At 53.7% G+C, this 25140-nt stretch overlaps 1 protein-coding gene across 1 annotated transcript in view; it reads right to left on the reverse strand.

Moving 5' to 3' along the window:
• CRHR1 (corticotropin releasing hormone receptor 1) overlaps positions 1-25140 on the reverse strand; it is a 52010-nt gene that overhangs the window by 20729 nt on the left and 6141 nt on the right. The window contains exon 2 of the mRNA XM_027081333.1: positions 7484-7571. Coding sequence (XP_026937134.1) covers positions 7484-7571 — 88 coding nt within the window. The remainder of the gene's footprint in view (positions 1-7483; positions 7572-25140) is intronic.

Raw genomic sequence — 25140 nt, forward strand, 5'->3', positions numbered from 1 at the left:
AGGCTTCGAGGCTAAGTGGTTTAATTGAAAGAGAAAGAAATCTGGATTGGGGCTTAATGGACACGAGGAGTCGGCCAGCTAGGCAGCAGGGGTGGGCCAAGCCCTGGTGCTGTGCCACAGTGGAGCCCCCACGCATGACATCACAGAGAGGTGATGGGGGTAGGGGAGTGAGGAAATCAGGTTGAGATTTTAATCTGCCATGGGTCATGCCAGTCGTGCTGAGCCTGGAGGAGGGGAGAAACGGAGGCATGTGGCCGTCAGGAGGGAGGGATAGTATTACGGACTGTGCTCTGCTTCTCCAAAGGCCTTCTTCATGTATTTTGTTTGCTCCTCATTCACCCTGCCATGTCATTATTCCCTTTTTTTTTTTTTTTTAATTTACAGATTCATTATTCCCTTTTTACAGATGAGGAAACTGAGGCCCAGGGAAGTAAGTGACTTGCCCAGGGTCGTGAGTCAATGAGCGAAAGAACTAAGACTCATAACCAGGTGTTTGGGACGCTAAATCACGTGTTCTTTCTACTACAGCACATCGTTTGCCAACACAGGGAGGAGAACAGTCAACGAGGCAGCAGGGAAAGGGGGCAGTGCTTACTGAGGGCTGACTGTGTGCCAGGCACCTGCCAGGCGCTTTACATATACCGTGTGACTTCATAACCTTCCTCAGGAGGTTGTTCATTCACTCACTCATTCACATTATGTCCTGAGCTAGGCACTGGGAGATGAAATGGAATGTCACAGTGGTACCTGGAACTTGCCTAAGGCCCACTCTCAGTGTAGCATCCGCCCTCTCTCCCCTGCCCTGGAGAGTTCCCCAGAGTCCCTTCAGAAAAGAACAGAGGGCAGGGCAGGACTGGGCACCAACTACAGCCAAGACCAGGCCACAGCCAAGGCAGGGACTGGCTGCTGAGCCAATGGCCCTCCTGGTCTCAAGGACCAGGTACCAGCCAATGCCCAGAGGCCTGACCCCACCCACGGCCGGTCGGGGATATGCAGGTGGGAATGGGCAGGGTAGAGCTTTCTGCCTCTAGTCCGTGGTACAGATTAGGATTCCATACCACCTACTATGGGTCTCACACCATCTGCCAATGTGGGCGCTAATTCTCCCTGTTTTACAGATAGGAAAACTGAGGCCGAGCAAATTGCTTATCCTTAGTCGCGTAGACACTAAGAGGCAGAAGTGGGTTTTGACGCCTGCCCAGGGCTCTTCCCACTGCACCACAGCGGTCCCCAGTCTGGGCAACTGGCCTTCTCAGCATTTGGGTGCACTGGTCTCTGTGTCCTGGGTTCCTCCGGTAGTGCCTCCCTCTCTCCCTTCCTCCCGTCCCTCGACGCTCACAGAAGGCTGCGTGGAGGTGGTGCGGGGGAACACTGCATCAGACATGACCTTTACGTGAAGAGCCCAGAAAATCCTGGAGGGAATGAAAGTCTTGGTGCGAGACGGGAAGAAAGGGAGAGAGAGTCTGCAAGAATGGAGAAGAGAAACTAAATGCAAGCGGCCGGGGGACAACGCTGCCCCTCCCTCCGAAAGAAAAGGCCCCTGCGCGCTGGCCTGGGCTCGAGACTGGGTGGGCGGGGTCCGAGGGAGAGAAGAGCCAAGCAGGGGTGCGGCCAGAGGCACAGGGCCAATCAGGAGTGGCGACCGGGCTACGACGCGCAAATACAGGCTAGAAAGTTCTAAGCGGAATTGGCCTCTTGGTTTTAGGGAGTAGACGGACAAGAGTGAGGTAGGGAGGGAAAAGAGGAGGAAGGGAAGGGTGTACAGGATTTGGGGGGCCGGGGGAAACGGCCTTTGTTGAACACTACTCTGTACCAGGCAGTGTGAAGGGCACTTGATGAAATTCATGCCACCCATTCAATTCACTCCATCACTCTTTGAGGAGAAGAAAAGCAGGGAGGGGACAAGGGGAGAAGGAGAGAGGGGGAGAGAGAGGAAACAGAAGACAAAAGACACTGAGAATAAAACAGGGAGAAGCAGACAGAAAGCCAGGAGAACAAGGTACAGAGAAAAATAATTTCAGAGGTGCTGTGGGTGGGGAGGGACTGGATTTCCTAGTTGGGAAGGGGAGAAGGGAGGAAAGGAAGTCCTGGTGTCACTCAGCATGGGGGCTATAAGGACCTAGAGGTCAGGGCTGTTGGACTGCGATTCTCCAGGTCCCACTGATACAAATGTGCAGTCTCTCCTGCTCTCCTGGGGGCTATGTTCCCCCTTGGGTAGCATAGTTCTGGGCTGAGAAGCAGTTTGGACCAGAGTAAGCCAGCCTTGCAAATAGCCAGGTAGACTTACCAGCCAGCAGCACGAAGCCTGAGTTACTATTAGGACCCAACTCCTCCCCATGCAGACCTGTCACCAGGATCCCCTCCTGCTCAGTGAAGTAATAGGTGGGGAGAAATAAAGACTTTGCTCTTTATTCAACAAGTTTTACTGACCACCTAAAAAATGTTTTAGGAGCTGAGGATACAGTAATGAATAAAATAAATGCCCTGCTGTCAGAAATAGAGACACAGATGTAGAGAACAAACATACGGGCACCAAGGGTGGAAAGCGGGGCAGGGGGTGGTGGTGGTGGTGGGATGAATTGGGAGATTGGGATTGACATATATACACTCATATGTCTAAAATAGATAACTAATAGGAACCTGCTGTATATAAAAAAATGCCCTGCTGTCAGTCTACAGGGTTGGGGGTTGGGGTTGTGTGTGCAGACAGACAGACGTACCTGTTAACCAGTGAGAGATGCTATGGAGAAAAAACAAGCAGGGTAAGGAGATAAAGACTGACAGGAGTGCTATTTTAATTTGGTCCTAATACTTAGGCAGAGACCCAATGGAAGTGAGAGAGGTAACTGTGTGCCTACCTGGGGGAAGAGGGTTCTGGAGGGGACAGCAGCTACAAAGGCCCTCAGGCAGGTGTGTGCTCAGTGTGTCTGAGGCAGTAACATTCCTGTCGCTTGGTGGCTCACCCCCCTCACTCATGGGGCAGCTAGATCCCCACAGAGTTTCTTCTGGGGCTGGGGTGGGTGCAGCCAAAAGTAACCCATAAAACTGGTCCTGTATCTTCCTCCTTCCCCACACATGCGCAAAGCAGATGCATGGGGGCCGACACTCCAGGTGTTCATGGGAGCACTGTGGTCAGCCCACCCCAGATCCCTGCGAATGGAGGGAAGAGGAGAGAGGAACAGTAGGAAGGGCTCCCACCTGCCTCTGAAAAACACCTGCTGAGTCAGAGTCCTGGGGGGACTGCTCTAATGAACAGTAAAGAACCCTTTGAGGGTGGTTTCTTCCCCCAAATAGATGATATAGTTCCCTTCCCATCAGGCTCAGGGTCCAAATGTACTCAGCAGATCTTTCCATAGCAGATAACTTCCAAGAAAGGTTGGAACCTGGTTCCTGTCCCCAGTTATGTCGGGTCTCCCATCAGGGGCTTCTGAATGAACTAGGGTAGGTGGGCACGTGGCAGCAGCCCTGCAGCTGGGAAGCCCATCCCCCTGTTTGGTTTAAGCCCAGGAGGGAGACTCAGTCAAGGCTGCGCCAAGGGGCCCAAGGGCAGCCTCTGAAACACACATGCCTGCTCATTCCAGGAAGGTGCTGCTGGGATGAATGCGCAGGGGCTCTGCCTGGGTCACCTGCATAGAGAGGCCAGGCAGACAGTCCTGCTCTTTGCTCAGCCACTTTGTCATTGGACTGTCTTCTCCTTGGCTGGGCAGAAGAGAAAGAGGCCTTTGTAGGGTGTGTGATTCATCAGGACAAGTGGGTGGGAGCCTCCGGTCCTGTGGGTCTATGGGCTCTTCAGTGTTGCACCTAGTATGGTGTCAGGCACATAGTAGGTTCTGAGGAATACTGGGAGCTGTGTGTAAACCCAGTATAGGTATGGGAAACTGCAGGGGCGTCTCTGCACCCCTGGAGGACTGACCATAGTGGGCCCTGGGTACTGCGACTTTCCAGGTGACCACATACATGGTGACGGGAAAGTCCAGAATCAGGCCATTTGATTCAAATCTTGGGGCTGCTGCTTAGTAACCATGTGTACTTGAGCAAATTACGTAATGTCTCTGAGCTGTACATTTCTCTTCTGTAAGATGATGATAAAAATAATTCCTGGGCTTCCCTGGTGGCGCAGTGGTTGAGAGTCCGCCTGCCGATGCAGGGGACACGAGTTCGTGCCCCAGTCTGGGAAGATCCCACATGCCGCGGAGCGGCTGGGCCCGTGAGCCATGGCCGCTGGGCCTGCGCGTCCGGAGCCTGTGCTCCACAACGGGAGAGGCCACAACAGTGAGAGGCCTGCGTACTGCAAAAATAAAATAAAATAAAATAAAATTCCTAACAGTATTGTTTGATGACTGAATGAGATTAAAGCACTTAGAATGGTGTCTAACATACAATAGGCACTAAGTAAACATTAGTTGTTATTATTAGTTATTACATTAATTATTATTATCATTCATGACCTTCAGACAGGAGATGACCCTGGGTCCTTGTCAGTGCTATGATTCCATTTATCTCTGATGTCATGGGTCAATAGTTCTATTACTTTCTGGCATCGTCATATTCATGCCATGATTTTATGAGTTGTCAGGTCTGTGATCTGCCACAGGATGGAGCCTCAGTCCTGGGGACCCACCTTCTCCCTGCTCCTGGCATGTGAGAGGCCCCCCAAAGACCCCAGCTCAGTGCCAGCCACCCCGGCCAGACGCCCATCCATCTGTCTCAGTCCCTCCACCCCACCCTCACCATCTGTCCCTACCAGTGCCCATCAGTCTGGGTAGGTCTTAGCGTTGGAGACAAACAGCCCATCTTCAGAGGCTGCTGTGGAGGGTGATGGATTGCGTGCCCTGAAGCCAGGCAGGCTGGGCTGGGCTGGGGGTAGGGGCACAGAGTACAAATCATCGGGAAATGAACGACATTCATCACGGCCTGCTGCCTCCAAGGACAGGTGATACCTTCGTGGGCGCAGGGATGTCACTGCGCCGGAGCACAATAAGTGAGTCAGTGGAGACTGACCTGGCCGCCGTGCAAGGGGCTGGGATCGGGGCGGAGCTTCTTCTCAGGCCAGGGCTCCGAGCGGGTCTCTTCCCTCCTGGTCTTTCTCCAGACTCTTGCTCAAGAACTTTCTGTTCCTCATGGCCCAGCTTAGCCAACTTTGCAGGCAGATGCTCTGGGCTCCCAGGACCTCCCCAGGCTTACTGCTCTCCCCTCCCGACCCCTCCCCTGTTCTTCCACCAAACCCACCTGCTAGTCCTCAGTCAACTCTAGCTTCGGCTCAGAGCATTGGCTCTTCTCTGCCAGGCCCTGCTCAGAGTCTCTCAGAGACTCACCTTGAAACCTCTTCCTTCAGGAAGGCTTCCTGGATTCACACCACCCCGATCTAACCTCCCTGACACCTCCATTGTAGTGAGCACTTCATGGCAAGTGCCTGCCCCTCGTCGCAGCTACACAGTAAGCACTTTAAAAGCCTGCTCTTACCGACAATAATAAATAATACTCAGTAGTGGTATGGCACTCTACAGTTTGTGAAATATTGCCATTAAACATAGTGCATTTAATCATAACAGATCCTTGAGGCAGGTGTCAGCCCTCCCACCCTACTCTATAACTGCAAAGTGAGGCTCAAGGGAGTCAAAGGCGCACTCATCCCTGTGGCTGTCGGTGGGGGGCCCTAGGGCACACAGGACAAGACTGAGCGCCACTATGAGCATGGGAACCCAGTCGGTGCTCCAGGTCTGGTGCTCATTCTCTCGCCCCCCAACCCCCACCCTACTGAGGGAACAGCAGGCCAGGGGGCAGCTGCCTGGAGCTGTGGAAGCCTCCTCTCCCCGCAGGCCCAGGTTCAGAAACTCCCTGCCTCCCTGCTAGCACGTGGTGGCCATTTCTCCAACAGCGCGGGCCTTGCGCCTCACAGCACGTGTGTTTATGCACTTGACTCCCGTACCGGACTGTGAGCTCCTCTTTGTTCTCCCAGGGAACATGGGGCCCGGCGCACAGTAGGTGCTCAGTTAATGAGTTGGATTGAATCAAGGAGAGAGACCTGCAGAGGAAAATGAATCACCAAAGAACAAGCCTCTCAAAGACGCTCAGGTGCACCTCTCCACCTTCGCTGGGCAGCAGCATCCCCGGGACCCTGGGTAAAGGGACCAGGATGAGGGTTCAAGGACCACACCCCAAATTAGAAAAGGCATGGCCTGAGGAGCCCAAAAACCGAATTCTCCCACGCCTCAGTTTCCTCATCTGTACAAATATCTCATCTTAAACTCTTGTGAGGATGAAATAAGATTATTATACAAAAGCACTTTGTAAATGGTGAAGTTATACAAGTATTAGTAATATTTGCAGTTAAGCAGTATTTTCTATCGAGGAGGGGTAGAGCACGGTGCTAAAGAACGTATCTGGGAGCCAGGCTTCCTGGGCTCAAATCAGCTCCAGCACTTACTAGTTCTGCTCTGTGCCTCAGTTTCCTTATGTGTAAAAGGAAGATAACAGCACCTGCCTCAGGAGGTCGTAAAAACTCGGTGAATATACAGATGGTCGCCGACTTACGATGGTTCGACTTTAATGATTTTTCGACTGTACAATGGCTTGACAGCAATATGCATTCTGTACAAACCACACTTCAGATTTTGAATTTTGACCTTTTCCCAGGCTAGTAATATGTGGTACAATCCTCTCTCGTGATGCTGGCAGCGGCAGCTGCAGCAACTCCCAGTCAGCCACGCGATCATGGGAGTAAACAGCTGACACACTAACAACCACTCTGTACCCAGACGACCATTCCGTTTTTCACTTTCAGTACACTATTCAATAAATTACAAGAGATGTTCAACACTTATAAAATAGGCTTTGTGTTAGATGATTTTGCCCGACTGTAGCTAATGTAAGTGTTCTGAGCATTTCAAAGTAGGCTAGTCTACGCTATGCTGATCGGTAGGTTAGGTGTATTCAATGACTTTTTGACTTACGATATTTTCAATTTATGATAAGTTTATCTGGACGTAACCCCATTGTAAGTCAAGGAAGAGCTGTATCTCAAATACCTCGGACGGTGCCCCACACAGAGCGCCCTACATATTATGCTTCAGGCATTTTTAGCAGCAGCAAACAGCAGGTTTCCTTCCTCACTGATGCCTGAGTCAGCCCAGCCCTCCGCTCTGTTGGTTCTCACGGCTGCAAGGGCTGGGGCGACTTCCCCTGTGGTCCACCCCAAAGCAGGGAGGATAGCTACTTGGCACGCTTGCCCCGAGCCCCTCTGTGCCCCTGGCTGATGCTGTCACCTAATCGCAGCTCTCTCTCCCACCACACTTACACCCACCTTCAGGACCCCGCTCGACACAGCACTCCGTGGATAGAGGATGGATTGCTTGGAGCCCCAGAGGGGAAATCTCTCTGCTGTTCCTGCCCCAGGGCATGGCTCTGTGTGCAGGCTCTGGGAGCCCTGGGGGTGGGGGGGTGGGGACCTGGAATCTTGCAGGAGGCAGATGGGGGTGCTCACCAGAGATGTTGCCGGCCAGGGATAGGCTCTCGCAGTGCTGGTCCTGGAGGGAGGCGGAGATGGAGTGCAGCCCCAGGAGGAGAAGGGCCTGTGGGCACAGGGAGGTGACGGACACAGTTAGACTGTGTCATGAGCTGTCTGGCCTGGAGCTTCCTGCTGCCCCTCTTGCCCCCTTCATACGCGTCTCATTCCAGACACACACCCCTCCCCCACCGGCCCAGCCTCCCTTCCCCCCTCCTCCGTGTCCTCTCTGCCTACGAGGTCTGCGGCTGCCCTGCTCTCTGAGGGGCCTGAAAGGGAGGCAGGTGACAGCAGGAGCCCAGGTTCCCAGGACAGAGGGGAACTTTCTCCCTGAGGGCTGGGGGCCTCCAGAGCGGCTCTGCCTGAGCAAGCCACCTCCATCCTCACGGGGTCTCAAGGGTGGCACAGGCGTGTCCCGACACACCCACACCCACACCCTCCCACCTGCCCCCCCCCAGCACCCCCCACCCGCATGGGCTCACAGAAGACCCCCATTGGTGAGCCTCCCTCCCTCCCCAGCTGCAGGAGCTCAGGCCCTGTGGTTTAATGAGCTGCCTCCCGGGCCCTCATCCCCATCCAGCTAATTACTGGTCACTACAGATCGTGCCTCACCATTTCCCAAGTCATTTTATATCCGCGACGGTACTTCATTCTCTGTGGGGCTGGCTGTCCCTGATGAGGAAGCTGAGGCCCAGAGAGGTGAAGGGATAAATGTGTCTGGAAAGATGCCTGCCCTAATCCAGGGAGAATCTTTGCCTCTTACCCTCCCTGGGGACTCTGTGTCACTCTGATTCCAAAATTTCAGCCCACCTGGGGAGAGTAGCATGGGTCTCACACCTAGAAGGCTGCCCACTTCTTCAACTAACACCCGCACATAATCATTGCGTCCCCTCCCTTAAGGTCAACACCTTCCCTGTGGATTTAGAGTCAAAAGAGACCTGGCATCCAGCCCCAGTTTCACTGTGTTGCCATGGGCAGGTTACTTGACCTCTCTGTGCCTCGATTTCCTCACCTGTAAAGACGGGTGTAATAGCCGCCCCACCACCACTCCGCCAGGCTTACAGGAGGCAGTGTAGGTAGAAGTCCTCTGTGAGCAGCACAGCTTGACCCAAGATGGGAGGGATTTTGTTTTGTTCATTGCCTTCTAATTTGCTGAATGTATTAACGAGTTACATTGTGTTTCAGGTCTACAAGAGGTACTCAATAGGTCATGCTGATTGATTTGAACTTGGTGACTCTTATTTAGTCAGGGGTTGGTGTCGAGGTATTGTTTCCCTTGGGATTTGATTTGTGAAGGGCTAAGGAGCGTGTGGGGGGTTGGGGTAGTGGAGGATTGTAACCGGCCCCCCCTCCAGTTGTCAGGACATGAGAGCCCAAGGACCAGCAGAGCCCTGTCTCCCTGACCTCATGGGAGGCTGCTCTCCGCATCACCACCCCTGTTCCTCTGCTCTTCCTTCCTGGGGTCCCCTCCCCGGGACCATCTCCTCTCCTCCCCACTGCCCCCCAACCTGCCATGGTGTCTCAGCACCAGCCCATTTCCAAACAGTTCTGCAAAATTCACTGCAGAGCTTCAGACAGGGACACTTCGATCTGGAAGCAGCCTTAGCCATTTCACAGGGGAAAATGAGCTCGTGAGAGAGGTAGGGACTTGTCCGAGTCCCACGTGAGCAAGTTTCTAATTTAGAGTAGAGCCAGGGTGGTGGCCAACACGAGCAGCACACGTTCGCAGCCCTCATTTGCACACCTCAACCGCAGGGCCAGGACTAGGGTGAGGAGACCAAGGCATTCACCTCCAGTGCAAAATTTAGGGGGGGGGGGCCACCAGAAAACTTAGTAGTCAAGATACATAATATTTTAATGCAATATTTTTTAAACTCTAAATTAATGCAAAAAAATTCCATGATGAACAACATATCAAAAGCTTTTTTTAAAAAGCCAGGATCACTAACAGTGCTGGGCCATACTGGAGCCTCGGGTAGAAGGAAAAATCAGTAATAATATTAAAATATGATTTATCTTGATACTGCACTTTGGGGCAGCTCTTTCAACTCCATGCCCACTCCCGCCGTCTGATGACAAAGACAGACCCTGCTCCCCGCTCTCCCACCCAAGATGGACTCGAATGCTCCCCACTCCTGGTCAGGACCTGTCCCACCCACACCTCCTGTAGGAAGCCCCCCCTTGACCCCGATGACTCCCCCACGTTGTCCCCTCAGTGCTGTGCCCGAGTCCGCAGTGGGTTCGTTCATCCCCTCGCTGGCACACTCCTCCTGTCACATCATAGGGGTCTTTCTGCTCTGGGCCAAGCTCCAGGCTCCGAGGTCCACCCCCCGGCCCTGTACCCCCATCCCGTGCCCAGCGCTTGGCCTCAGCCCACGGCGCTGGGGTCAGCTAACTCGCTCCTGGGACTCGGGAGTGCTTAGAACAAACCCATTCATCTCTCTGGCCCCAAGGAACTTCCAACACTTTATTAATCACTAATTAAACTTCACTGTCCCCGGAGAGATGGCGAAATATCTTTACCCTTCTTTTCCACTTCAGAACGCAGAAGCGGAGAGAGGAGGAAGCCAGCAGGCCCGCCACTGGCTCCTGCACGCCGAGCGGAGAGCTGTGTCCTCGCTGACAGACCTGCTGCTCGGCTCAGCACAGGCAGCGGGGACCCCGCTCTGAGCTGTCCCCAGAGAGGGCCAATCAGCTGGGATGGCCAGAGGCCTCTTCTAGAAGGGGACGAGAGACCCCCACCCACGGCTTGTCACCCACCCCTGCCTCTGCCACCTCCCAGCACAGACACACGTGTACACACACAGCGTGGAAATGGGGCTCCCAGAGGCAGCTCAGCCGCAGGCAAATTAAAGGAACCGGTAACACCCGACGTGAAAATGTCAGCCCTGCTGCCTGGCATTCCATTGCTGTCCTTCTAAGCCTGAAGCTGTGCTTTGTGTTTCGGTCTTTCCCGTTCTCCTTGAAAGCACACCACGTTTTATTCACGCTGAATTACTTATTGCTTCCCCAGCACGTGGGGTCCTGCTGGTGTCTGCACACTTTTGCCCCCTCATCACCCTGGCCCACCTGGTGAAGTCTGCAGTCCTCAAACGCCAGGTCCAGAGCCCCTCCCCGCAGCAGCACCTTCCCCGACCCTCCAAAGCAAAGCAACTCGGTCCCTCGTCAATGTGCCCAGGTCTCCTCCATACATGCGCTAGACCCTGGCAATCAGAGAACTCAGACTAGTCCCAAATGCACAGAATTGCCTCAGTGCAATGCACTTACACCCCAGGGTTCTAATTAGATGGCAAATACACCAGCCAGAAGGTCTTATCCTCGCCTCTGAATGTCCTGGGGTTCACAGAGGAGGAGGGCACGTCCAGATTCATCATGAATCCAAAGCAAATGCCACAGGATGGAGCCTGTCCTTGGCTGGCTAACTGTAACCCTGACCCTTACCTCTCCTTGGATGTGTTGGTTCACAAAGTCATTTTCTCCCAATAGAGGGCCGGTTTTGCACTATGCACAGAAAAACGTTTCTTAAAATTCCCAAACCAATCTCTCCTCTCAGGAAATGCTGGCTCTGTACAGAATCTGGGCCTGTGACACCTCTGGCTCTGCGGAAGGGTTTGTCAAGGCTCCTGGCTTATTCCTGAATCACAGTTTCATGAAAAGTCCAGAGTTTTCCTGTGTATTTCCTTCTACCGTACGTTGATCTCCTCTTCAACTTTCACTAGTTTTCCAACTCCACCAACAGGAGAGTATTGCACTGTAGGGACAAGCCCCTGAAGTTTCAAGGTTGTTGTCTGTGTTCTGCTAAAGCTGTGAATTCTTAATCTGGTGTCTACAAACACGAGGCAGGGGAGGGGATGAAACCCTGTAATTTAATGCAGAATGTTGCGTGTAATGCTGACCATTTTCCTGGGGAGGGTGAAGAGCTTCCTTCACTCCGTGGTGAGGTCTAGCACTCCAAAAAATATGGCTGGAGCATGTGGTGAGCAGGGTCACATCAGAGGCCTGGGCTTCACCAAACTGGACATGTCATCCTCTCTCAAAGTAAACCAAAAGTGGTTTTGACCTAAGAATCGCCACTTTCTTGGACCCCTCTGTCATCAGCCCTAGCCGCTGGCTCTCCTTTCAGAACCGTTTTTGACAAACCAAGCTCTCAGGACTTGGTGAGGTGGAGAGAAAACCAAAATGGGACTGAGGATCTGAAGCTGGCAGGCGCTAGGCTCACTCACGAGGTAGAGCCTCACTTCTGTGTGCCAGCCTGGCAGCCCCGAGGCCCCCAGATAAAACCCGCACCTCAGCTGCAAATCTCTCCCCTTGCCAGAGAGCCAAAGCCGGAATGTTACCTCTGAGAAGGTCAAGGGCGTGCTGTGGCTCGATCACAGCATCGCATAAACTGACCGTCCTGGGACCCAGGGGTCGCTGACACGGAAGGGGCACTGTGCTGCGGAAAGCACACAGAGCAAGTTCCATGCTCCCCATTGTACAGGGGTTTTATAGTTGAGGTGCCCAAGGTCACGGAACTGTTTTTAGCAGCTGAGTGGAGACTAGGGCCCAGGAAGCAGGCGATCAGGTCTGTCTTTCAAGTGGATGAAGGACGGAGGGGGATGGATCAGGGCAGGGCACGGGAAGAAGCGATGGGCAGAGAGGGAGGGAAGGGCGCAGGAGCCACGGAGAGGGCGGGGTGGGCGGGCCAGAGTGTGACAGCTGCCTGCCGGCTCCAGGCTGCTCCAGCGGCTGTTCATGCCCCCACCCCCCGGCCAGCACACAGCGTGGCTAGAATTGAAGCTGCCATCCCAATTCCCAGTGTGACTTTGGCATAAAGGTTAATCACACCCAGAAAATGCTTATTAGAGTCCATAAATAACTATGTTGCTGAAGCTCAGTTTGGTCTTTAAGGCACAGAAGTGCAATTTCCTTTGATGGGATGGTCTGGTAATTAACCTTTCAGCAAGAATCCTGAAGGGCCACTGGAGGCACCAGGGGCCGCGCTCATCTCCCCAGATGCATGAGGAGCAAAGAGACGGGGCCTGCCTTCCCTCCCCTACACAACACCTTCTGATGCTCAGCCTGGGAGGGCCCTCAGAGGCCCCAAGAAAACCCTCCCTAGGAGCCAGGGACTGAGCTGGCCCTCGGGCAGAACCACAGCTGCAGCATTTGCGAGCGATCTTTCAGCAAGATTCCTCCCCCTTCTGCTGAGTTCTGAGCCCAATCCTGCTACTACTAACTGTGTGACTTTGGGCGAGTCACCTGGCCCCTCTGGGCAATGTGATCTTTCTTTCCTGCATCCCAGGGATGCAGGTCACCTGGGGAGGGGGGAGAAAAGGAGGAAGATGCTTTCTGAAATTTAAAGTCTTCTAGAAGCGCCCATGGGGTCACTATCATGACTTGGTCACTCTGGGCCCTTGAATCTTCCTTGGTTACAGAGAGGGTTGGACTAGAGCAGGCTGGTCCTGGTGTTCCTTCCAGGCCCCGGGGAGTGGGGCTGCAGCAGGACCAGGGCCTTCTGCTTCACTCTGTCAGACTGTTCTGCCTTCTCTGTAAGCTTTCCTTTGAAAAGGGATTTTTCAGCTTAGAAGGAAAGTTGTTTTGATTTTTGTCTCTTGTTTTTTTAAACCACCAGATTAAGTGATCTCACTGAGCCCCTTGCTGAACTGGGATTCTACATTCAAGGAGTCCAGGACTCCTTGATTTGGAAAAAAGGAGAAGAATTCAGAAGAGGCAGGGAAGGATGCACAGACACACACACACACACACACACTAAAAGGAGAATGGCAAGGCAAGGTGTTGTTGAGCACAGGCGGACCATGGGATTACAGGAGGGCTCAGCACAAGGGGATGGTGTGGGCAGGCTTCCTGGGGGAGGTGAGTTTGAGAATGGCAGAGTGGGCACAGACTGTAAGAAGGAAAGAGAGGGCTTTCCAGGCAAGGGGAGGGTCCTGAGCTTGAGGAGACTGGCCAGGCCATCTGCGGAAGGGCCCAGACACCGGGCTGCGGTGGGTCCTTCAGGCCTGGAGTGCCAACGTGGATTCCAGAGCATCAGTTTGTCACAGCCGGTCAGTTCACCATTTGTAGGTATGGAAACGGGCCCAGAGAGGGGAAGTGAGACCTCGGAGGCACCGGCTCAGTGGAGGAACTTCAGTAGCTGGGGATGAACCTGAGCCTGGCTGCCTTCCCTGGCCCACGAGACTGTGGCAGATCCTGACTTGGAGCACAGAGAGGCCCCCCAGCTCCCCAGTGAAGCCAAGATTGCAACCCTCCCTGGGAGGCAAGACACTGCCCCAGTGGACACTGCCGTCTGCTGGCCGAGGAAGGAAGGCCCACTCCTCTTGGGTCCTGGGGTCCCCTGGCTCCACAACCCGAATATCTGACCATCCTGAGTCTGCTTTGCTCTGGGCCGTGGCTTTTTTTCCCAGCTTTATTGAGATGTAATTGACGTATAACATTGTATAAGTTTAAGGTGTACAACATAATGATTTTATACATGTATATATCGCAAAAAAATTTCCACGATCAGATTAGTTAATACATGCATCATCTCACGTAATTACAATTGTGTGTGTGTGTGCGCGCGCGCGTGTGTGTTGGGAACTATTAAGATCTACTCTCTTTGTAACTTTCCAATATATAACACAGTATCGTTAACTATAGTCACCATGCTGTCCATCACACCCGCAGAATGTATTCATTCATAATTGGAAGTTTGTACCTTTGACCACCTTCACCCATTCCCACACCTCCGCTCCACTCCTGGTGGCCACCAATCTGTTCTGTTTCTCTGAGTTCGACTTTTTATTTATTTGCCTCTCACTATCGCGGCCTCTCTTGTTGTGGAGCACAGGCTCCAGACGCGCAGGCTCAGTAGTTGTGGCTCACGGGCCTAGTTGCTCCGCGGCACGTGGGATCTTCCCAGACCAGGGCTTGAACCCGTGTCCCCTGCACTGGCAGGCGGATTCTCAACCACTGCGCCACCAGGGAAGCCCTCCACTTTTTTAGATTCCACGTATATAAGTGAGATCATATGGTATTTGTCTTTCTCTGTCTCACTTATTTCACTCAGCATAATGCCCTCAAGGTTCATCCATGTTGTCACACATGGCGGGATTTCCTTCCCTTTTATGGCAGAATAATATTCCATTGTATGGACTGACATGTATACACTATTGATACTATGTATAAAATAGATAACGAATGAGAACCTACTGTTTAGCACAGGGAACTCTACTCAGTGCTCTGTGGCGACCTAAATGGGAAGGAAATCCAAAAAAAGAGGGCGTATATGTATACATAGAGCTGATTCACTTTGCTGCACAGTAGAGACTAACACAACATTGTAAAGCAACTATACTCCAATTTAAAAAAAAACTCTGTTGTACGTATATACCACATTTTCTTTATCTATTCATCCATTTATAGACACTTAGGTTGTTTCCACAGCTTGGCTATTGTATACAATGCTGCAATGAACACGGGGATGCAGCTATCTCTTCAAGGTAATAATCTCATTTCCTTTGGATACATACCCAGAAGTGGAATTGCTGTATCATATGGCAGTCTATTTTTAACTTTCTGAGTAAACTCCATACTATTTTCCACAGTGGCTGCACCAATTTACATTCTCACCAACAGTGAACAAGGCTTCCCTTTTCTCCACATCCTCCCTGCCGCTTATCTCGGCTTTTTTATAATAACCATTCTAACAGATGTGAGGTGACATCTTATTGTGTTTCTTACTTGCATTTCCCAGATTTAATTGGATTATTTGTGGGGCTTGTTTTTGTTTTTTGGGGTTTTTTTTTTTTTACTATTGAGTTGTATGAGTTCCTTATATATTTTGGATAGTGACCCTTTATCAGAGATGTGGTTTTCAAGGTATAGCCTGTTCTAAGCAAAGCCAAGAGAAAAAAAATCTAAATATGAAAAAGAAGAGGGATCATAAAACAAAATTTCTTTAGAAAGCTGGCTCCCCATTGGATTTAAAAATGAGGATCTGGTTTGCAGAAATAAAACATATGCGATCAACTCTCCTGAAACCTGTGTGCCTACAGGGGATGTATCTGTAGTGACGGAATGACAGTACAGGGGAGGTACAGAGCCCACAGGCAATTGTGCAATTTCTGCCCTGCACAGAGGTGCCAAGTGGAGAGGTCTCTGGGGGCTAGAATTGCAGGCTCTGCATCAGCAGAGCCGGGACCCTCGGGCGGGGGGGGCGTTTTCTAATCCACGCAGAGGTGCTCTAAAGACTAGCCAGGGTAAAACGAGACTTGGGACAGAGGGTGGTGATGCTAGATGTCCTTTCTCAGCCCTCTTGACTGCCCAGGACTTCTGCCCCCAACCACCCTATTCTCCCCATCCTGCCCCAGGACAGCCACAGCCTGTCGCCACCTCAAAGCAAAGAGCCTGTGCTTTCCCCAAAGTGGGTGAGCAGTGAAAGATTATTCTGTTCTAGGCAGTTGAGAAAGAATTTATTGTTCCACTTAATTAACTTAAATCGCTGTTGTGCAGAGAGGAAAAAATGGGAAGGAAGATCTCCCGCCTACATTTCAGGGAGTGGGGCACACCTGGGTGCTCCCACCTTCAGGTCTTCTCCCTGCAGCCCTGGGCTCAGGAGACACCCTGCCCCCTTCCCTGCTACTTCACTCCTCTGCTCCCACAACGAGGCCCCACAGCAGAGCTGAAACCTGCTTCACCCACCCTAAGGGCAGTAAGGACCTGAGACACCCCAGCTCTGGAGTTCACACATTCCCCTCCAAGGGTCCCAGATATGCTGTCCCATTGGTTATACGCTCCCTGAGGGCAGGGTCTGTGTTTGGCTAATTCTGTACCCTTAGTGGGGCCTGGTACAGAGTGGGCCCCCATACATGTTTGTTGAATGAATAAATGAATGACTGACAGAGTGAATGAATGGATGGGTTTTCATTTTCTGTCCCCTCTCACCATGGGGTCGCACCTGGACATTTTGATGGGTTCACGTTTTCCTGCATCTCTTCCCCCTGCCCACCAGGAGCTCTCTTTTGCCCTTGGTCTTCCTTCCTGCATTGATCTCCACCTTGGACTCCAGGAGGCTGTGCTGAAGGAAAAAGTGTTTTGGGGGTGGAAAGTGCAGGGCTGTGCTCCTGTTCCGAATCTGGCAAACTTGCTCTGTGACCATGGACAAGTCTCCTTCCCTTGCCCCACCCCCCGCCTCAGTTTCCTCACCTGTGAAATGAGGAGGGTAGTGTTCCCTACACTCCTTTCCAGGTCTGAATATGCTCTGACTCCAGGTTTTACAGGAGAGTAGAAATTCAGACCTTTAACTTTGAGGCCAGAGAGATCCACACTGGAATCTTTTATTTGCCCCCTCCTACCAATGCGACCTTGGGTAAATCACTTAACATCCCTGAGCCTCAGTTTCCCCATCTGTAAATGGCGCTAATAGGGATGAAGTATTTATATTCTAAAACTTTTGGAGACATTCAACAATATGGTGCGTTTCACACAGCACAGGTCCAAACACACGGTAAGCTGTTAACCAATGGTAGTGATTAGTATTACTCGACTATGTATGTATAAGTTGCTTCCTTCCTGACTCGGCCTGTCTCTCCAGAAGCGCCCCCTGACTGGTTTGCCTCTCCACCCAGGGTGTGCACACCCACTTTCCACCACCACTCCATTCCCAGGAGCCAGCAGACACCTGCGAAAGTAAAGTTTGCATCACTGTTGCTGATGCAGATTTGCTGAGAGCGGGGAAGGGAGGTGGGGGGCGGGCAGTGCCCTGGAGCACCGCTGACCTCCCATCCTGGTCTAGCCTCCTTTTCTGCTGCTCACACATTCTTCCTCTCCTCCTCTTGATATGATTCGCTCTCAATTCACTCATTAACATTTTCTCATAGCTCGTGCCTTCTCGGCCTCCCGGTGTCCCTCCTACACATCTTCCTCTCTCTCCTGGTCTTAAGCTCTCCGCCGGTCTCAGTCTTCCCTAGCCTCCATTTTTTCTTCCTCCTCCCCTTCCTTTCCCTTCCCTTCCTGTCTTTTTCCTTCCTCCCTTCTTCCCTCCCTCTCTCCTTCCTTCCTTCCTTTCTTCTTCTAAATTCCAGCTTTGACTGAAGGCTTGCACAGGGCCAGACCCTGTGATTTTTCTCATTTAATCCTTCTCAGCCCCAAGAAGTGGAGCCTTTACTATCTACCCACCATACAGATGCTCCGATCCTGGCGTTGTACCCCTGGGCAGGTCAGCCTGTTTCCCTGCCTGTTCGGCCTCCCTTCTTAGGCCCCACCACTGCATGGATCCTCCAAAGGAGGAGGGACAGGTTACTTTGCCTCTTGACCTCTAGCTCCGGGCCACAGCCTGGATCCCCGAAAGCTGGCAGTGGGAACTGGGGGGTAGACACCAGTGGGGCCCTGTCAGCTGGGGGCTCAGGAAGGGTGGAGTTTGGTTCTCGCAAGGGAATGGAGCCCGACCGGGGCTCTGATCCAGCCCCTGACCCTGGGAACTGCTCAGCCATAAGCTGTGAGCTTCTCCCAGACACTGGGAACCGGTCCCTGAGGGGGTGGGAGAGGCATCTGCTACTCGGAGAGACAGAGCCGAGGTTGGGGACAGCATGGAGACGCCAGCCACGCAGGTGCCACTATCAGCTGTGCTCTCACTCAGTCAGCTCTCTGACAAGTGTAAAGTGAGGGAGATCTCAGTGTCAGCAGCAAAGTGACGTCCTTTAAGAAGCTGCGTTTTAGGGCTTCCCTGGTGGCGCAGTGGTTGAGAATCTGCCTGCCAATGCAGGGGACACGGGTTTGAGCCCTGGTCTGGGAAGATCCCACATGCCGCGGAGCACCTGGGCCCGTGAGCCACAACTACTGAGCCTGCGCATCTGGAGCCTGTGCTCTGCAACAAGAGAGGCCACGACAGTGAGAGGCCTGCGCACCGCGATGAAGAGTGGCCCCACTCACCGCAACTAGAGAAAGCCCTCGCACAGAAACGAAGACCCAACACAGTCAAAAATAATAAATAAATTAATTAATTTAAAAAAAAAAAAAAGAAAAGAAAACCTGCGTTTTAAAAGGGATGTGAAGAGGGTCTGGGGGGGGGGGTAGAGTGAAATGATCTGACGGCTGGAAATTAATTTCTGTTAGAAAACTGCGAAAGGTTTTGAGGCTGCTTTTCCTGGACAAGTGACTGCCTTCCAAGGCCATGAGGGTGCTTTAGAGGGGGCTGCTGGACCACCCAACCCCAGCGAGCAGGGAGGTTCAGGGCAGAGACTGGGAATAGCTGTCTAATCAACCATAAGCGGGGCAATGGCCCTGCCTGTTTCTTTGTCTGTGAAAGAAGCGAATTAGCCACAATCAGAAGTTTCAGACAATGCCTGGCAGCCAAGAGACACAAAATTCTGTTTCTCAGGCTTCACCTCAGAGATCTGGGCTCGACGGGCCTGAGGGGAAACTTGGGAGTCTCTCTGTTTTTTGAATGTTCTCCAAGTGATTCTGAAGGGTCACCAGAATTGAGGGGAACTGCACTAGCCCAGCAGTTCTCAAGTGGGGGCAATTTTGTGCCCCACGGGACATGAGGCACCACCTGGAGACATTTTTGGTTGCCACAGCTAGGAGGAGCTACTGGCATTTTGTGGCTAGAGACCCGGGACACTCAGATGCATCCTCAGACGCACGGGCAGCCCCACAGCAAGGAACTACCTGGTCCCAAATGGCAACGGTGCTGAGCAGCGGAAACCCTGGGTTGGAGGGTTTTGCAGCTCCTTCCCAGCTCTGAAAACGCTCACTTGCCTGCCCATCATGGAAGCTGGGAGCGTGGAAGGAAGATGGTGATGGGAAGGAGAATGCTGGAAAGAATGAGAGGACATGAGGGAGGAGCCTGCAGGACAGGAAGAGGCCCTGATCTCACCCTGTGGCCTTGGACCCGTCATTCCCCCACCTCCTAGCCTCAGCCCAAAGGCAGGAGACTGCTGGGAATGACCCCTCCTGGCCAGGTGGGGAGATGGGAGGTCCTTCCCCTCACTGCTGTCCTGGAGGCCCCAGGCCTCCTCCTGGAGGGTGTGCAGAGGAGATGCAGACGAAGCAGGAAGGTGGCCACCTGTGGGTACAGCCAACGCTGGGGATCAAGCAGCATAGGGAGGGCACGTACGCAGCCTTTTCCTGGAGCCGTGAACCAGGGCTTGCCCGGTGTGCCCCCTGGGCGAGCTCCTCGGAGGCAGAAGGCAGAGCCGACCCTGGAGAAGTCGTGCTCCCTCATCTTGGGTGAGTCCAGGGACGAGGGCTAGAACCAGCGTGGGGCTGAGTCCCGTGAGCCTTGGGATGAGCCCACCACAGAGGAAGGGCTTCCCGTGTCTCACCAGAGCTCTGTGACTGTCATGTGTCTCCCCAACCCCTGCCCCGACCTCGGTGGGTGATAATGTGCGGGTTGATGAGTGAGAACGAAGCGGGGGAAGGGGCCCACCCAGAATCTGCCGGGTGGTAAGGGCTCTGAATAAACCGAAGGTTTCCACCCTCCTGGACAGGGGTTCTTCCTGCTTCCGGCAGCCCAGCCCAGCTGCTACAGCACCGAGTCTTACAGCAGGAGGCGCCCAGGTACAGGGCTGGCCGGCAGCCAGACTCCCTTGAAAAGTGAACCAGAGACTCTGGGCTATGAATCCTGGCCCCAAAGGAGGGGTTTAGATCAGCGCTGCTGAAAGGGTGGTGAGGACTGTGCGGGACTGCAGACTGTTCATTACTGAGAGTGAGCATCTGGAAACGCCGATACGAAGTTGTCTTGGCTGTGATCTCACTGAACAGGGTCTAGACCACTTCAGATGTTGTCCAGCTCTCCAGAAGTGTCACATGATGCAGGCTGCATGGTCGTCATGCACAACAGGACCACATGCCGTGGACTGGAAAGACCCACGTGGGCCTTCCCTACAGCTAGTGTGAGAAGCCCTGCTTTGGCTGGAGGAGAGCACACGATGGCAGGCTCATCAGGGAAGGCCCCATGGAGGAAGAGGGTCTTGAGTACTAGTTGGGCTCAGTGGCAAGGGGAGGAGTCGGGGGGATGGGGGACAGAGTGGAGGCTGGGGGAGGGACCTCACCAGGGAAAGCAGCAGGTCCCACTCATTGAGCTTCAGGGGGGACAGGCCCCTCAGCACACAGGCATTTCCTCCTTTATTCTCCATCATGGTCCAGAGGAAGACCAAGCCCAGAGAGGTTGTGTGACTTGCCCAAGGTCACCCAGCCAGGAAGTGGCGGAGCCGGCCCCAATCCCAGGCCTCCTGCTTCCTCAGCTCTAGGCACAGTTCTCCTCCCCCAGGGATGCTCTGCTTCTCAGGGATGTACATGTGCCACTGCATGGGCCCGGAGTTTCACAGCCTGGCAGTGATGTTCACTGTGAGGTCACTGGGGCCCAGCAATCTGGAGAGAAAGACATCAAAGTCTGTCCCACACCCACCCTTAGGGAGCTAGAGGGTAGGGATGTAGACTGAGAGACAAGATCCCACGGAGGGAGCCAAGAATGGGCTCATTCCTGGGGTTTCCCTGGTGGCGCAGTGGTTGAGAGTCCGCCTGCCGATGCAGGGGACACGGGTTCGTGCCCCGGTCCGGGAAGATCCCACATGCCGCGGAGCGGCTGGGCCCGTGAGCCATGGCCGCTGGGCCTGCGCGTCCGGAGCCTGTGCTCCGCAATGGGAGAGGCCACAACAGTGAGAGGCCCGCGTACCGCAAAATAACAAACAAACAAACAAAAAAAGAATGGGCTCATTCCCTTCCCCCAGCGTCCTCTGCCCACCTCTGCCTTGTCTGGCTATTCCTGCCTTGTAACCAGCAGAACCGGGACAGCGGCGGGGAGGGAGGCCCAGGCTGCCACCAAGCCTCCTCCCCAGCCCCTGCCTGGGGACTAAAGTGCCCTGGACCTGCTCTCTGGGGACCCCAGGTTCTGAGAAAGTTCTTGCATCTCTGTCCTCAGCCCAGCTCCAAACCTGCTTCTGGCAATGTCTCCTACCAGCCCTGCCCGAACCCCTCATGAAGCAAAATGCTGCCCTTGTTTTTTTGGGGTTTGTGTTTTTTGTTTTTTGCGGTACGCGGGCCTCTCACTGCTGTGGCCTCTCCCGTTGCGGAGCACAGGCTCCGGACGCGCAGGCCCAGCGGCCATGGCTCACGGGCCCAGCCGCTCCGCGTCATGTGGGATCTTCCCAGACCGGGGCACAAACCCGCGTCCCCTGCAACAGCGGGCGGACTCTCAACCACTGCGCCACCAGGGAAGCCCTGCCCTTGCTTTTACGTGTGGACAAATGCCTCCAATGCTACGGGAACCAGGGATGGAACGTGGGGCAGGGCTGGAATCGCTAAATGTTACTAAATGGCGCCAACAGCGTAGCACTCGATAAGCCATTGCGTCATAAATCCACTTGCAGAGCCGGGGGAATCTATCTGTCTAGCTTGTCATTTCCATGTCTCCTGTCGCCATAGCACCTCCACACACACAGATAAATGTTCAGCGGGGAGATGCCTTCCATCGAATTCAGCATCTATCGTGTGCCTTCGGAGCTTGGAGTACTGGGTTAGGCGCTCGGGACACAGTCTTGTTTTTGCTTTCATTTTTAAGGGAATCCTCCTGACCCGGCAGAGCTCAGAATCTATGGTGGGACAAGGGCTTGGGTTAGCTGAGAGTGACCAGAGGTCCATGCGGGGTCTGGCTGGTAAATGTTTTGAGCATCCTGTAGGGTGACAGACCAAAGAGCTGCAGGGTCCCCTGTTGTTGGAGAACCCAGGCTCCACCGTGAGCCAGAGGGTCACATGATGGGGAGGAGGGCAAGCAAAGGAACGACCAGGGAGAGATGGACTTAGACTGGAGGGCTTCCTGGAGGAGAGGGTAGTGGTGGGTCAGGGAGAATTTGGTGGGCCTATTAGACAGGATTGATGTAGAGAGACTGGGGGGACAGAAGCCCTAGAAGGAGGAATACTACGGCCAAAGGCAGGCGGCGGGCAGAAATGAGTATTCTGTGGAGGTAGGAAGGAGGGCTGGGGCAGAGGGCCAGAAGAGCCGATGGAGAGATGCGGGGAACATCCGGTTTTTTCACCCCTAGAGTAGGAGAGAAAAACTCCATGGGGTCGCGTGTGTGGGCGTGGGCACAGAGGCTGCTCGGTGAAGAGCCAGAGAAGCTGGGCGAAGTGGAGGGAAAGGGCAGGAGGAGGCGGACAGGCAGCGGCTCAGACCAAGCCCAGGACACAGGCCTCCCTCCAAGGCCCAGCCTCTCGGGCTCCCAGCCAGGCATGTGCGGCCTGGGGCGTGGTCACGGAGGCTGTCCAACCTGCCATCCACCCCCACTACTGACCCCAGGACCCCGGGGGCCCAGCTGCTACTCTGGGAGTCAATCCTCCAGCCCTGGCCCGGGCAGGAGGGCGCTGCCCACCTGTCTCATCGGTCTAACTGTGCAGCAGCCTCTGAGTAGGTAGCAGTTGGGGGGATGCTATTAGAAACACTGCAGATGACTCCCTGAGGATCCCAGCGTGTGTGCGTGTGTGTGTGTAAGAAAGAAAGAGACAGACTGCACACTGGGGGCCAGGTAGATCCTCAAAGGCAACAGGCTTTGTTCCTTCTGACTGGGTTCGGAGAGCCCAGACCTGGGGTCACTGGAGGGTGTGGGGTTGGGGGGAGCTCCTTCCCGTGGGCAGGCATCCGCAGCCTCCACAAGGCACGCCTCAGAGCATCCCTGCTCTCTGGGGCTCTGCTGGCCCTGATGGCTGAGGAAGGCTCCTGGCAACAGATTAGGGAGAGTGGGGGGAATTCTTGTAAGAAATGGAGAGGGGGAATGGGACTTCCCTGGTGGCGCGGTGGTTAAGAATCCACCTGCCAATGCAGGGGACACGGGTTCGAGCCCTGGTCTGGGAAGATCCCACATGCCGCGGAGAAACTAAGCCCGTGTGCCACAACTACTGAGCCTGCGCTCTAGAGCCCGTGAGCCACACATACTGAGTCCATGTGCTGCAACTACTGAAGCTCGTGCGCCTAGAGCCCGTGCTCCGCAACAAGAGAAGCCACCGCAACGAGAAGCCCGCGCACCACAACGGAGGGTAGCCCCCTCTCACCGCAACTAGAGAAAGCAGCAACCAAGACCCAACGCAGACAAAAAAAAACAAAGAAAGAAAGAAACTCTTAAAAAAAAAAAAAAAAAAAAAAAAAAAGAAATGGAGAGGGGCGTTTCCAGTAAAGGCCATGTCTGGCCTCAGTACCAGAGGCACACGTTCACTTAGCTGCTAAAGGGAAAGTACTAAACAAGAACAGCCGAAACAGACACGCAGGTCTTTCTCTTGCTATCACATCTTTCTCTCTCCCTTCCACCCTCCTCCCTTCACTTTCCTCCAGGCCCTTCTGTCCTCATCTCTCTCTCTCATGCCAACTTTAGCCAGTGGTCTCCGTCTCTGCATCACCTTTGGTTTCTTTCTGTCTTTCTGCATGTCCATATTTTATATAATAATAAAATCATCTATCCTGAGCAGGCCCATGGGCACCTAGCTGGGCCTTTGCTTCTGACTGTGGGGTCGGGGCCCTCAGTGCAGGGGGGCCTTCTGCCCCTTAGACAGCCCGGGGCTTTCCCTCGACCCTTCCCCAGGGTAGCCAAAGCCCTCCTGGGCCTGGTTTCCGTCTCCAGCCTACACAGCCCAGCCCCTCATCCCTGGCCATCCCTCCCTACCCCAGCCAGCTCTGTCCGCACAGTGGCGGGGCTGCTCCAGGAACAGCTGGTATCTCTGGAAATCACGGAGCCCTTCACACATCCTGCCAAGGAGGCTGGGGAGACACGGATGAAAGCAGGGGAAACCCTGCTGTAAATGGAAATGTCGCAGCCATCGCTTGCCCTAGCCCATCACCCTGGGCAGCCTCCCCTCCAGCTCTACGGCTCCATGCTCCTGCCAGGGGTACTGAGCAATACATTGTCCCAAAGGCCTGACCTCCCAGCGCTGAAAGGTTCAACTAAGTCTCCCGCTGTGCCTCCGGGTAGCCTCACGACCTCTTAAAACTCGCTATGGGTGGGCTCCAAATGGTAGTCGGTCAGCCTAGAACAAACCCCCGTCTCCCTGGTTCTTCAGGCACAGAAGCAGCTGGACCAGTCTGGCCAGTTTCTGTCCTGGGCTTTGACCTAGGCGTCCTGGCTCCCGGCCAGATTGGCTGGAGGATGGGAACAGATTGACAGGTGAAGAGGGGGCAGGTGTGCACCCCACAAACCTCATCTCTACGCACCTCACTGGGGCTGCTCCCTGGGGACCAGCGGGGCCAGGGGAGGGACTGTGATATTGCTTGAGTTTATAGGGAAGAAAGAGCACCCACAAACACCTTCATCTGTCCCTGAAATGGATTCATGGCTCCTGGGTGGAGAGTTGCCAAAAAACACATTCGGCTAAAGCACTGAGTCGGGGGTTCTGTGTACATGGGACCCATCTCCCAGAACTGCATCTCAACACACCCATTTCACAGAAAAGGAAGTGCATGTCCGTATTCCCCAAATCTTCCTCCTTCCCTTCCTCCCCTCCTGCCTTCCAGCTTCTCAGTTTTGTTGAAGTTGACACCAATTACTCTGAAAAGAAATGGTTAATAATCTGTTGCTTAATGGAATCTAGTTAGTTGTTTTAAAATAATTGTTTGCGTCAGTGACTTAATCATTTTGTATTATCCTCCTTACGTGTCTATACCTTTTTTT

This window comes from Aethalodelphis obliquidens, unplaced genomic scaffold (assembly GCF_003676395.1).
Source record: "Aethalodelphis obliquidens isolate GAN/ISIS:26980383/991018 unplaced genomic scaffold, ASM367639v1 scaffold44, whole genome shotgun sequence".
NCBI classification, from domain to species: Eukaryota; Metazoa; Chordata; class Mammalia; order Artiodactyla; family Delphinidae; genus Aethalodelphis; species Aethalodelphis obliquidens.